This window comes from Homarus americanus, unplaced genomic scaffold (genome assembly GCF_018991925.1).
Source record: "Homarus americanus isolate GMGI-L3 unplaced genomic scaffold, GMGI_Hamer_2.0 scaffold30108, whole genome shotgun sequence".
Taxonomy (NCBI): Eukaryota; Metazoa; Arthropoda; class Malacostraca; order Decapoda; family Nephropidae; genus Homarus; species Homarus americanus.
In genome coordinates, this window is record NW_024748109.1 from 10,580,136 (window position 1) to 10,592,865 (window position 12,730).

At 39.7% G+C, this 12,730-nt stretch overlaps 1 protein-coding gene across 1 annotated transcript in view; it reads left to right on the top strand.

Moving 5' to 3' along the window:
* Positions 1-12,730, top strand: part of LOC121880004 (ATP-dependent RNA helicase DDX54-like) — a 157,859-nt gene that overhangs the window by 132,215 nt on the left and 12,914 nt on the right. The window contains exon 16 of the mRNA XM_042386900.1: positions 11,019-11,199. Within this exon, the coding sequence (XP_042242834.1) occupies positions 11,019-11,199 (181 nt within the window). The remainder of the gene's footprint in view (positions 1-11,018; positions 11,200-12,730) is intronic.

Below are 12,730 nucleotides of genomic sequence, written 5' to 3' on the forward strand. Positions count from 1 at the left end.
GACTGAAGTACTTAGCGTGGATGACGTGGAAACCAAATGGATAAATTATACCAACACCACCACGGAAGCTCACCACCACTTCTTCCCCGAGAAGTCCGTCAGATCTCACCCAGCTGACTTGCCCTGGATCACACCTCAGATCAAAAGACTTATGCAACAGAGAGACAGAGCCTTTCATCTCAATGACCACATCCGCAAAATACGCACTGCAAAGAAGTCCCACTACCCAACCAAATTACAACACCTGAAGCAGACCAACATCAGTCAATGGTATGGTAAGCTTAAAGAACTCTGTGGACTAAACAATAAGACACACCCCCTCCCCTTCCTTAGCCATCTCACTAATGTTGACGCAGCTGAGCAATCAAATAACCATTTCGCTACTATATGCCAGACGCTCCCCCGGCTTGACACAAACACTATCCCTGCTTACCTACCAGCCCCCCTTCCCACTGACGTAGTAGAAGAATTTGAAGTAGCAAAACGCCTGGACAAACTAAAATTAAAACGCTCTACCACCCCCATTGACTTACCAATGAAACTCTTCAAGGAGTTCTCCCCGGAGCTTGCTAAACCCCTATGCTCCATCATCAATGCTTCTCTCAGTCAAGCCAGATGCCCAGCTGACTGGAAGACCTCTTATGTATCACCAGTGCCCAAGTCAACCAGCCCACAATCCTTAAATCAGCTACGACCTATTGCAATCACCCCAATACCCAGCCTAATCTGTGAAAGTTTTGTGTTCGACTGGGCTTATGCTGATATTGCAGGAGTCGTAGACCCTCAGTAGTTTGGCAAATATGAAAACTTCCTCCACCACTCTGTCTTGTCAGCTTTCTCGATTACATATACCGCAATCTCGAGAAACGAAAAACGTCTGTAGCTGTCGCCTTCATTGATTTCACTAAGGCATTCGACCTAGTCGACCACAATATAATCATCAACAAAGCTATTGACCTCGGGCTTCGGAGAAATCTTATTCCATGGCTTACAGACTTCCTCAGTGACCGACGCCAAGCTGTACGCTTCCGAGGGGCTGTCTCCACCTTTCAGTCACTCACCTGTGGCGTCCCCCAAGGCACCAAGATGGGACCACTCTGCTTCCTTATGCTCATCAATGATGCCCTAAGAGAAACCCCTGCTCGCTGGAAATATGTCGACGACTCCACCATTGGGATCAGCGTCAACAATTCTGCTCCCGACTATACCGCCCTTCAGGATTTATTGAACAGTCTCCAAAACTGGGCCACCAACAACCATGTCACCATCAACCATACCAAGACCATGGTTATGCACATCAACCTCTCCTCCGACATTGTCCCACCTCCTTCCATTACTTTAGGTCCGAACACACTCCAGGTTGTAGATTCCACGAAGCTCCTCGGCGTCACCATAGACAACAAACTAAATTGGAAACCACACGTCAGTGAAGTTGTCAAATCCTCCAGTTTCCGTCTCCACCTCCTCCGCCGACTCAAGTCCCTTGGAGTTCCTGCACCCGAGCTCCTCAGTGTTTACACAACATTCATACTTCCCAAGCTCACCTATGCCTCCCCTACCTGGTCTTCCTCCCTAAATGCCACACAACGTAAACACTAGAAAAAGTGCAAAAGAGGGCATGCAAGATTATTCTCTCCCCTTCCTACTCCACATATCAAGAAAGCGCTCAACACACTGACCCTTTCGACTCTCACTGACCATCACCACGACCTCATCTGCAAATTTGGTAAGAAGCTTCTACACCATCCTCGACACCGGCTCCTACTACCACCTGAGATCCCTAGCCCGAATTGCTGTTCGACACAACAACCGCATCCAGCCCATACGTGCACGAACTGATCGCTATAGAACAGCCCAGTCCCAACCATTGTAAAAATTATCAATAACTTGTAATAAACCAGTGTATTCACTCCCAGTAAATACTACTTCTTGCACTGTCACTATGTTGAAATGCACTGTAGTTTGAGCTTTTCCCCATCTAGTTATTATATATCTTATTTGTATCACTTATGTTACTTGAATATTATTTGTAATTCGAAACCCATTCCCCAAATATGTAACTGTATATTTTCAGCCTTCTGGCTGCCAAGCTCTTTCAATAAACCGTTAATTATTATTATTATTATTATTATTATTATTATTATTATTAGATAATGATGGAGAAGCGTCAGAGATGTGAATAATAACTCAATCACAAACAATCTTTCGTCTAGCAACGACAGACGATATTTACCTTACATTAATTCTTTCACTGGGTAAATGAAAATTTCACTGTAACAACATGAACACTGATATTCACAAAACTCACTGAGCTAAACTGACTTAATATGGTGGGCAGAGAATCGTACATATACCTGAGATAATGATGGAGAAGCGTCAGAGATGTGACGCTCTTCCATGCACCAGCTTATATACGGCTAACTGGCACCTCAGGCCTGTGCGGAACGCATGCCAGAAAGGCTAATTACGCAATGACAGAAATTACATTCAACTCAGTCGTTGTACATTTAACTATGAAAATCAATGCCATGGGTCAGGTGAACTTCCTAAGTCTATTTATATAATCTAATCAGAGATTGAGCTTGCCAGGAAAAGTGAATTACACACACTGTTAACACTAGTTCTCTCAACATAAGCGAATTTCTAGACAAGGACCCTCTATGGGTATAGGTTGAGATCTGAGATAAGAAGTTTGACATGTTCTTTCAGGAGATTAATGGCTCTCTTGAATAGACAACTGACACTAACTAAACTACAAACATCATATTCTCTAATGTTTGGGCATCAAAATGATCTAATTTCACTAGAACTCAAAAATTCATGGCTATCCCCGGGGACAATATCATACGATGCCATTCGTACTGGCAGACTCAACACTCACTTAATTAACAATTGTTACGAACAATAAAGACAGTTAAAGCTTTCAACATCACTCACAAAGTTGACTCAAAACAATGGTGTTCTCTCTCACATTCAGATTTACTTTATAGAGAAGTTGGTTTCAGGAAGTCAGAGAAAATGGAAAAACGGAGGACTCAGGCGTCTTGAAGCGATGAGAAAACGGATGCCTCAGATGGGAGACTCATTAAAGAAGGCATAACTACATGTTTTGTGGGCTATTGAACGTAATATGAATTGTCTGATTTTACGATATACTGGCGTGTATGACCGTGGTCATTACACAGTAACTCCCTCACAGATGGTGTTATGAGGGACCTGACGTGGTGTAGTAATTCCCCGACAGGTGTTGTTATGATGGGCTTGACATGTGTAGTAATTCCCTCACAGATGGTGTTATGAGGAACTACGCTGCTATTCATCAAACGACTGTCAACGATGATGCAATATTGCTTATTTATTAATTAATACCACAACATCACTCCCAGACACCCTAATACCATCCACATATTGTATGACATAAATTTATACGTGGTTAACTGCGTGGTGGTGAATTAAAAGATCAACTGTTGAGGAGCTTGTCTCTTGGCAACACTGGTGCATGCTACACTCCTTTCCTCTCCATCTCTCTAATCACCCACACCTTTCTGCTTTCTCACTCCATATTTTAAAATGTTATGTAACGTAATGTTGAAGTGGATATAATGTGATAAGTGTAAGTATAAAAAATGCTGTATTTTACCTTTCATGTTTATTCAAGACATCTTCAGGTCCTGAGACCTACTAATCCCCCACCCAACAGTGGGTGATCTGACATTGTATCAGGTCAGTAATATAAAACCACTAATACCCCACCCTACCTCCACCTGACATTGTGTCAGGTCAGGTCAGTTATATGAAACCCACTAATCCCCCACTTCTCCAAGGGAGTGGAAAATACCGGACTTTGCAGTAACAAACAGCTTCATTCAAGACCATATCATATAGATTTTTAGTTTAGACTCTTGGAAAACTCCCCAGCACACAGAAACATTCTGAGGATGTGGGCTAGTGTTTGTCTGTGCAAGATGCATAGTTTAGACACTCGGAAAGTATTTCCAGTAAACGGAAATATTTCCGGGATGGGGGATTTTTCCAGGTTTGAGAAAGTCGCCTAGTTAGTCGGAAATCTCTCATCCCCGGAAGTTCTCTGCACCAATTGTTCCGGCTAACGGGGATATCACTGAAACACTGTTCTGACTTACAAACAAGTGACTTACATAATATTGCCCCTTTGGGGCCAGAAACTCAGTGTGTGTTCTAAGCCGAGTACAGTAAAGCCTCTAATAACGACGGTAATGTGTCCTCCAATATTGCAGTGTAAGGTGAATCATTAATTACCATTAAAATATAGCAATAATAATGAGATGTGTTCCCCAGTGTGACCTTTTCATAACTTTTGTGTGACTTTTCCCCCAAAACAATACAATTAATGAAAATGCTAACTATATTCTTTAAATAATGTTTATGAATGCACCTTATACAATATAAATCATTACCCGATAATAATAAGATCACACAAGAGGAGATGGGACGCTGTTGTTGTTGTTGTCTGTTTACACCCATAATGTCAGTTATCCATCTGAAGCACGAAAATAGACCCTGATTGTTGCTTTAGTAAAATTAATGTAAAAAAATGTATGTTTTAATTAATGCTATTTAATGTACAGTAAAGGTAACCATTGATGTTAAAGAAAAAACGAGAGTGATAGTGGAACGGCAATGTATACTTGCGCCCTCAAGGAAACCGCGTCATTTATCTTATTAAGAATATGTGCAAAAGATTCATTATTGTTTATTACTGAATATGTATTTGATTGAATTAATGTTTATATATGCAAAATGAACAATGCAATTCATTAATAATACGTAGAATATTAAAACACACAAGAGGAGACAAGACAGCATTGTTTTTGTTAGTGTTTACAACTCGTGACAAATGACGATGGTTCTACTTCTACATAAGAAACTGAAGAATATAAGACCCTGGTTGTTGCTGTAGTAAAATTAATGTAAAAAAATTTAATATGTATGTATTAAGTAAAGTTATTTAATGTTAATAAATGGAACAATCGAAGTAGCTAACCACTAATGGTAAAGAAAAACTAAATAGATTGGGAACTCAATCGTATGTAACTTCGTATACAGTTAACCCTCACTTTACGCGGTTAATGTAACCCGGAGGGTCCCGCGTAAAGTGAGAAACGCGTAAAGTGAATAACATAACATATGGGATTAATTGAAATGGAGTCCGGGCCGATCCCCAAACTCCACTTTTTGACGACACACAACTTTGTTGTAGTAAAAATATTATCTTAACTTTATGATGGTATGCACACACAATTAATAATTAAGAGAAATATCAATAATATTAGGTTTTTTAACACTTACATTAGTAGAAAAAATGGCTGGGCACACGGGGATGGGCGGTTGGTTCCGAGGCAGAGGGCAGATTATTGGCCCTCACCTGTGTCACTTGTATCAATTGTATCACTATCCACCACAGAGGCTTGCAGGGCCTCTTTGTCAAACTCCCCAAAGTCCATATAAGTCCATATCCTCACCATAATTATCACTATCACTGACTTGGGCCGGCTGTGGTGGGTGGCGGGTGAAGAACTGGTAATGTTTTGATGACTGGGCGACCTTGTGCGCACCATGTTCGCGCAGCTTACACAACATGGCGGGAGGTTTGGATCCAAAAATGGCGCGGCTCGCCAGCCGCTCTCCGCGTAAAGGGGTACACGCACCGCGGAATGTGAGCATCCTGGGTTCCGGCAGGGCACCGCGTAAACGTGGAAACGCGGAATGTGGGACCGCGTAAAGTGAGGGTTAACTGTATGTAAAAACATCGTCATTTCTCTACATAAGGATATGAAAGCAACACTTATTACTGTTCGTATATGTTTTAAATAATACTTACTAATGTCAAACAAAAATTCTACTCACAAATGGTGGTAAAGTCTAAAACATAAAGACAGCCAATGAATATTGTGCGAGTTTTTACTCAGATGACGAAGTCATCAGGTTCAACTCTGGCTGAAGCTGAATCTTTCCTTAAAAATGTCATATCTGTTGCTGAAACTGTTACTGAGCCTGAAGTTGTTGCTGAAGCTGCTTATGATGCTGAATTTGATGGTGTTGCTGAAGTTGGTGGTTTAGGCATTCAAATAATAAAGCTGTCGAAAGAACCTTTCACAGCCGCTTTATTTTCTCATTATACATCTTTATGTAGAGGTCAAATGTGTTTTTCACGTCCCTGTTAATTTTAGTGCTTTGTTCTGTTAATGGATTCACGTCAGAAAATAATATTATATTCATTGCTTGCTCCCTATAATATCCACCTTTTTCATATCATGTTACCACATCTAGTTTCTCGGCTTAGCTTATACACTTTCTCTTAGCCTTTGAACCAGCACTACCATCACTTGCTCTCTTGCTCATGTTGAATAGGGACGCAAAAAATTGCCATAAGAAACCTGAGAATGTTTTTCTCCTTTTCCTGTTCAGATGCATGAAAACTAAGGGCTTGCCAGCTGAGACTGCTTATACTAGTGGTGCTGGCGTCACCCTCACAAACCCGGTAGCCTCCCTGCGCAAGGCGTATTTTATTTTATTTGTATTTATTTATTTTATTTTTTTTTTTTTTTGATAAGACATATCGGGATTTAGTTATTATTCATATAAAATGGTGTAAATTGAATTGGGTCCTAAATTAACCATGGTCTTAGATATGATTCGTCGTTATTGGAAGCTTTCCTGTAATGATTGGCTGGAAACATATCACATGCTCACCAAAATCGTAATGCCTATGTAGGCGTCTGTTTTTCCTTACTTCAGATTTATTCTATTTATTCTTCTTTTCTATACTTATATACTTCATGTATATTACTGTATTTTCTGAATTTCATGTCCTTACTTTCTCTCTATTATATCCTGTTTTAGTTATATTCTAAATCTAAACCATGGATTAGTCTGGGAAACCATGTCATTCTTATTATAACACTTATTATACTTACAACGGTAGCCTGCCACCACCCAGACTTTTATTAGAATATAACATCTCTCATTGAACTGTTAGGTAGCGTGCTTGCAAGCTTCTAGGCACGTGAGTTACAAAGTTTTTTCTGAGAACCAACAGGTAAAAGAGAGAGAGCGGTGATACTCGTAGTCTACTAATTTAATATTTATTAACATAAGGAGTGAACAAGATGTTAATTAAGTACACTCAGACAAGACTGGACCACTTAGGTCTTACTTTAGACATAGCAAAAATAGATCTTCATTTCTTGGTGACAACATTACACACTCATTATAATACTTCATTGTCAATACAGATGATTAAATAACACACTCGACAAGATCCAAATTAGGATATTATTAAACACATCATGTGAGTTCGGAATGAACAACATGGCACTTTAACTAGAATTCAGTGGTATTACACCTGGCTGGTGGACTCAACACCTATAACAACGGTACCACTGGTAACACCAACATTCATGGGTTCAATACTCGACATGGGATAACTATATTTCTGCTAATTATCCCCACTCATAGATACCAATACTGCTCAATACATATAACCAAGATCAATGGACCGGACAAGACTGAGTCCACTTGTCGCCGCGACACAAACAGCCGAAGCTCGTTCGCTAGTCGTGCCCTGGGGTAGACTCGGTGCAGTATCTTCACAGTGTTCTCTGGGTAGTCCCGTCCTCGGATTCTAATCTCGCCATATTAAAGACATCCTTCAAGACCATCTTGCCCATAGGCGGCTACCAAACCTCGGTAGTGGTGCCAACACAGACAGTGCCTGAAGATGCGCTGAGGAAGTCACGAGCATTTAATGTCTAACTCAAATACTCATAACTATACGTCTGATAGCAATACAGACGACACTGACTTAACATGGCGGCGGGAAACAATCGTTCACATACCTGGAGATGCGTTGAGGAAGAGTCACGAGCGTGTGAGTCTTCCTCGTGCATTCGCTTATATGTGAGCCTCGGGCAGTTCCGGCCTACGCATACATACCAGAAAAGCTAATTTCACCAACGACAGAAATTCTATTCAACTCGGTCGCTGTACAGTACACTCGACTATGAAAATCAGTGTCACGGGTCAGGTGAATTTCTTATGTCTATTTTTATAATCTAATCAGAGATTGAGTTTGTCAGGAACAAGTGAAATGGACGTTAAATACACACTAACAACTCTACTTTCCGGAAAACCGCAAACCACAGCCAAGGAATTCTTCCTGGAGAGCCATTAGGTCTTGGAGATTTTGAGTTTGACAAAATCTTTTCAGAAGATTAATGACTTTCTTAAATAGACAACTGACACCAACTAAACTACAAACATCCGATTCTCTGATGTTTGGGCATCAAAATAATCTAACTTCTGTAGCACTTGGAACTCATGGCTATCCTCAAGGACGATGTAAGGATATGCCACTCATACTGACAGATTTGACACTCACTTGACAAGTTTTACCAATAATAAAGACAGTTGAAGCTTTCAACATCACTCACAATGTATCTTGAATGTTCCAACTATAATCAGACATATCTAAGTTGCCTCAACATATACCACCACAGTTGCAATTTCCAATTCTGTGTCGTTATACCAAGGAATAACGAAGTCTCGGGTGTACTCTAAGATTGAGGGAAAACGGAGGACTCGGACATCCTGAAGTGATGAGAAAACAGACGCCTTAGATGGGGAAAATCAAATAAAGAAAGCATAGCTACATGTTTTGTGGGCTATTGAGCGTAATATGAATCGTCTGATTTTACGTTAACCAACGTGTACGACCGTGGTCATTACACCTAGACCCGAGGGAAATATCACACTCACTACTTAGACAACCAGAATAAAATAAAGAGGTAACGAGAGGCCTGAAAATATAAGTACCTACCTGTAACGAATTAAAGGTACGGGTACCAAAAAAATTCTGAAATTTTATCAAGTAAAAGCATTTTTATTTTTATTTTATTTTTTCTTCATTCAGATCATCAATCTTAGTGCGGTGCTTCTAAAGTCTGAGCCACATTCCATGGGTTCATGTTTTTGTGGATGTGAAAAATATCATAACCTCGATTTAAAGAATATACATGTCTGATGATATCCTTTATGTGGAAAATATAGTCCCCTTCACTATTGCATTTACAGGGGCTCATCAGGTTTTGTGCAGTGTGGCAGCACTGTGTTTGTTTACATTTGACAGAAGGAAACTTACAATAGTAATCATACTATGGAATCAAATTAAAACAATATTAAAACAAATATCTCAAGCATAATGATTTGTGAAATGTTTGTGACAATCCCCTGTAAATGCACTAGTGAAGGGGATTGTACATATCCATTATTGTTAAGTAGTACCTTGGATTTGGATTTTCCTTATTTGGGATCCTTTGACAAGGAATGATATAGACAATTGTATGTGATGGAGAATGTAAGGTCAGTATGTACTCTCGCTCCAAAAAGTATCGGTGCAGGGTGAGATCGACGAGTTCCGAAACTATACGTATACAGTGACCCCTCGGTTAACGAACGCCTCGGTTAACGAACTGCCTTCCATAAGGATCTTCAATTCGGTTAACGAATTTCTTACGAACCGACCTCGACATGTTTTCGCTTGCACTGACCGGGCAACCAGCTTTAGTATCAGTCCGCCAATACATTAATCGGTTCTAGGGCTTAAATTCCTTACTATTTTAGTAAATATCAAGAAGTTTATACTATTCAATAATTTTAAAAGTTTAATATTAACTTTTTTAGTCATTTTAACAATTATTGAACATAATTGAAGGTAAAGAAACTAGTTTCTGGCGTGCCATCCAGCCTGTTAACACACCAGACAGGCGTTAGTCTCTCTCTGTTTTCAGTGGAGGTAACATCTTGCTTGAGACTCTCTTCAACTAAACGCTTTTTTTCTGTGTTTCCAAGCAAATTATTGGTCATTTTGAAATATATTTTACATATTGACAATATATAATGCAGTGCAGTGTTGATTTAAAGAAAATAATCTTGAAATACACCAAGAGAACTAAAATTTTATGGATGAAATGGTGCCATGGGGTGACTTCTCTTCCACCCCAATGCCTTTTCTTCTTCCTTCTCCTCCACCCCCATTCTAATTCCCATCATCATCATCATCATCCAGGAGCCTTCTACATACACACCTCAAAGTAAGTGAACTTTTCTACCATTTTTGTTGAATTTAGGAAATTTTCGGTTAGCTGGAACCAATTACCCAAAAACCCATTGAAACAATGGTTTTGGTTAACGAACGACCTTCTGGAACGGATTGAGTTCGTTAACCGAGGGGTCTCTGTACACTGTGATATGTCGGGAAGGTTGGTAGGTGTATCCTCATAACCCCCTCCACTAGGTGTTGCCATATGGCTGACAATCAGGGCTGCTAACATTCGGTTGGAAACAACTCACCTTTCCCAATACCTATCGTCACTGGTCTCAAATTGTTCACACTACAGTATGCACCGATACTTTTTGTTGCGAGTGTACCATAATACCATTCCTTGTTGTAATTGTTTTGTTACCTTTCCCTATGGAGTATGAGTCACACTATGGTAGGTACCACTTGGAGCTTTAGTTTTTCACTTAGACTCTTATTGTAACTGGTGTTAAATATTTAAGTTTCCTTGGAATTTACTTCAAGATATAAATGATGAGTTGATCCTGGAAATCTAATTTTATGACCAAGCCAATGATAATGAGACTTAAGAGACCTTCCCTCCTCCTAATGAGTTCCTCATGAAGTCCTGCTGAACAGAGGTTCTTTTTGAACAAAGGAAGATGGGGTTCAATAGGCTATCATATGTCAAGACTTGTTCATTTCTCAGCCTTTCATGCTGCCTGTAGTCTCTGATCTCATATTTTAAAAGCAGTGGTTGCAGTGGGAAAGACATCTGAAAGTGTTTAATTAATTTTAGCTTTCAATGTTGATGGTTCACATGAGACAAATTGACTGTCATAACCTGGTGACTTTCAGGATGAATCAGTCAATAATATTTTTTTCTTCTCATATCTCCCTTAATTTTTTGTATACCCAACAGGATCAGCAGAAAAAGATCAAAACAGAGTCTGGTGTGTGGATTGCTGCATCATACAAAACTAATAGATATCAGAAATGGATAGAAAAGGGGAAGGCAGCAGCAGAAGAGAGTAGTGATGAAGATGAGGACAGTACAGCAGGAATCACCAACAAAGGAAGGAAAGGAAGGAAGAAATTCCAAAGTGAGTTATTTCCTTTCAATTGTATATTAATTATTAAACTCTTGGCTGCAGAATTACATATCACAGTCCAATCTGCAATTGCATAAATTCTGCACATGCCAAGAATGTGCTAATTGGACCATTTTACTACGTTTTTAATGTGGCAAGTCCATAAAGTTTCCATATACAGTTAACCCTCACTTTACGCGGTTAATGTAACCCGGAGGGTCCCGCGTAAAGTGAGAAACGCGTAAAGTGAATAACATAACATATGGGATTAATTGAAATGGAGTCCGGGCCGATCCCCAAACTCCACTTTTTGACGACACACAACTATGTTGTAGTAAAAATATTATCTTAACTTTATGATGGTATGCACACACAATTAATAATTAAGAGAAATATCAATAATATTAGGTTTTTTAACACTTACATTAGTAGAAAAAATGGCTGGGCACACGGGGATGGGCGGTTGGTTCCGAGGCAGAGGGCAGATTATTGGCCCTCACCTGTGTCACTTGTATCAATTGTATCACTATCCACCACAGAGGCTTGCAGGGCCTCTTTGTCAAACTCCCCAAAGTCCATATAAGTCCATATCCTCACCATAATTATCACTATCACTGACTTGGGCCGGCTGTGGTGGGTGGCGGGTGAAGAACTGGTAATGTTTTGATGACTGGGCGACCTTGTGCGCACCATGTTCGCGCAGCTTACACAACATGGCGGATGGCGGGAGGTTTGGATCCAAAAATGGCGCGGCTCGCCAGCCGCTCTCCGCGTAAAGGGGTACACGCACCGCGGAATGTGAGCATCCTGGGTTCCGGCAGGGCATCGCGTAAACGTGGAAACACGGAATGCGGGACCGCGTAAAGTGAGGGTTAACTGTATAGGATTAAGATTCCTTAAAAACAATACTGTATTGGGTGTTTTTTTTGTGTTTTTTAGATAGGAAAATGAATTCTTCCATTAATGCTATAAAATTTTACCAAAATTGTTTCAGATGTAGCTAAAAATACATAAAAAGGATTACTTATTTCTTACAAACAAAATATCTCATCCAAATACTCCAAATGATTCTTGATTGATGACAGGAATATCATAATAATCTACCTAAATTGAAAGCACCTACACCTCAAACCGGTCTCCCCCCCTTAAGAGGAGAGTCCAGTTTTTGGTCATCAATCAAGGATCATATGTACATCAATGCTAGCCCCATAACCCTCTTCTACCCTCTCAAATTTTTCAACCCTTTGCACCCTTTCTCACCCCTTTCTAAATTTTCAAGGTATATTTTCTCCATTATTTCTTTCTATTTTACCTTGAAATTGATAGTACTAAGAGATCTAGTATTGTCGTTGAATATTACAGTGCAATATATTTGTTTTTGTCTTTGGTTTTTAGGATAAAAAATTTTCAAGTTTGGTTGAATTTTTTTTCAAAATATCGAGATTAAATATTCAACCAAAAATAAATCTTACAAGATATAAAAAAATGGATTCTGTAGTTATGTTGAGGAAAGGTTCTTCCTCTGTTGAATATTTGTTTCATT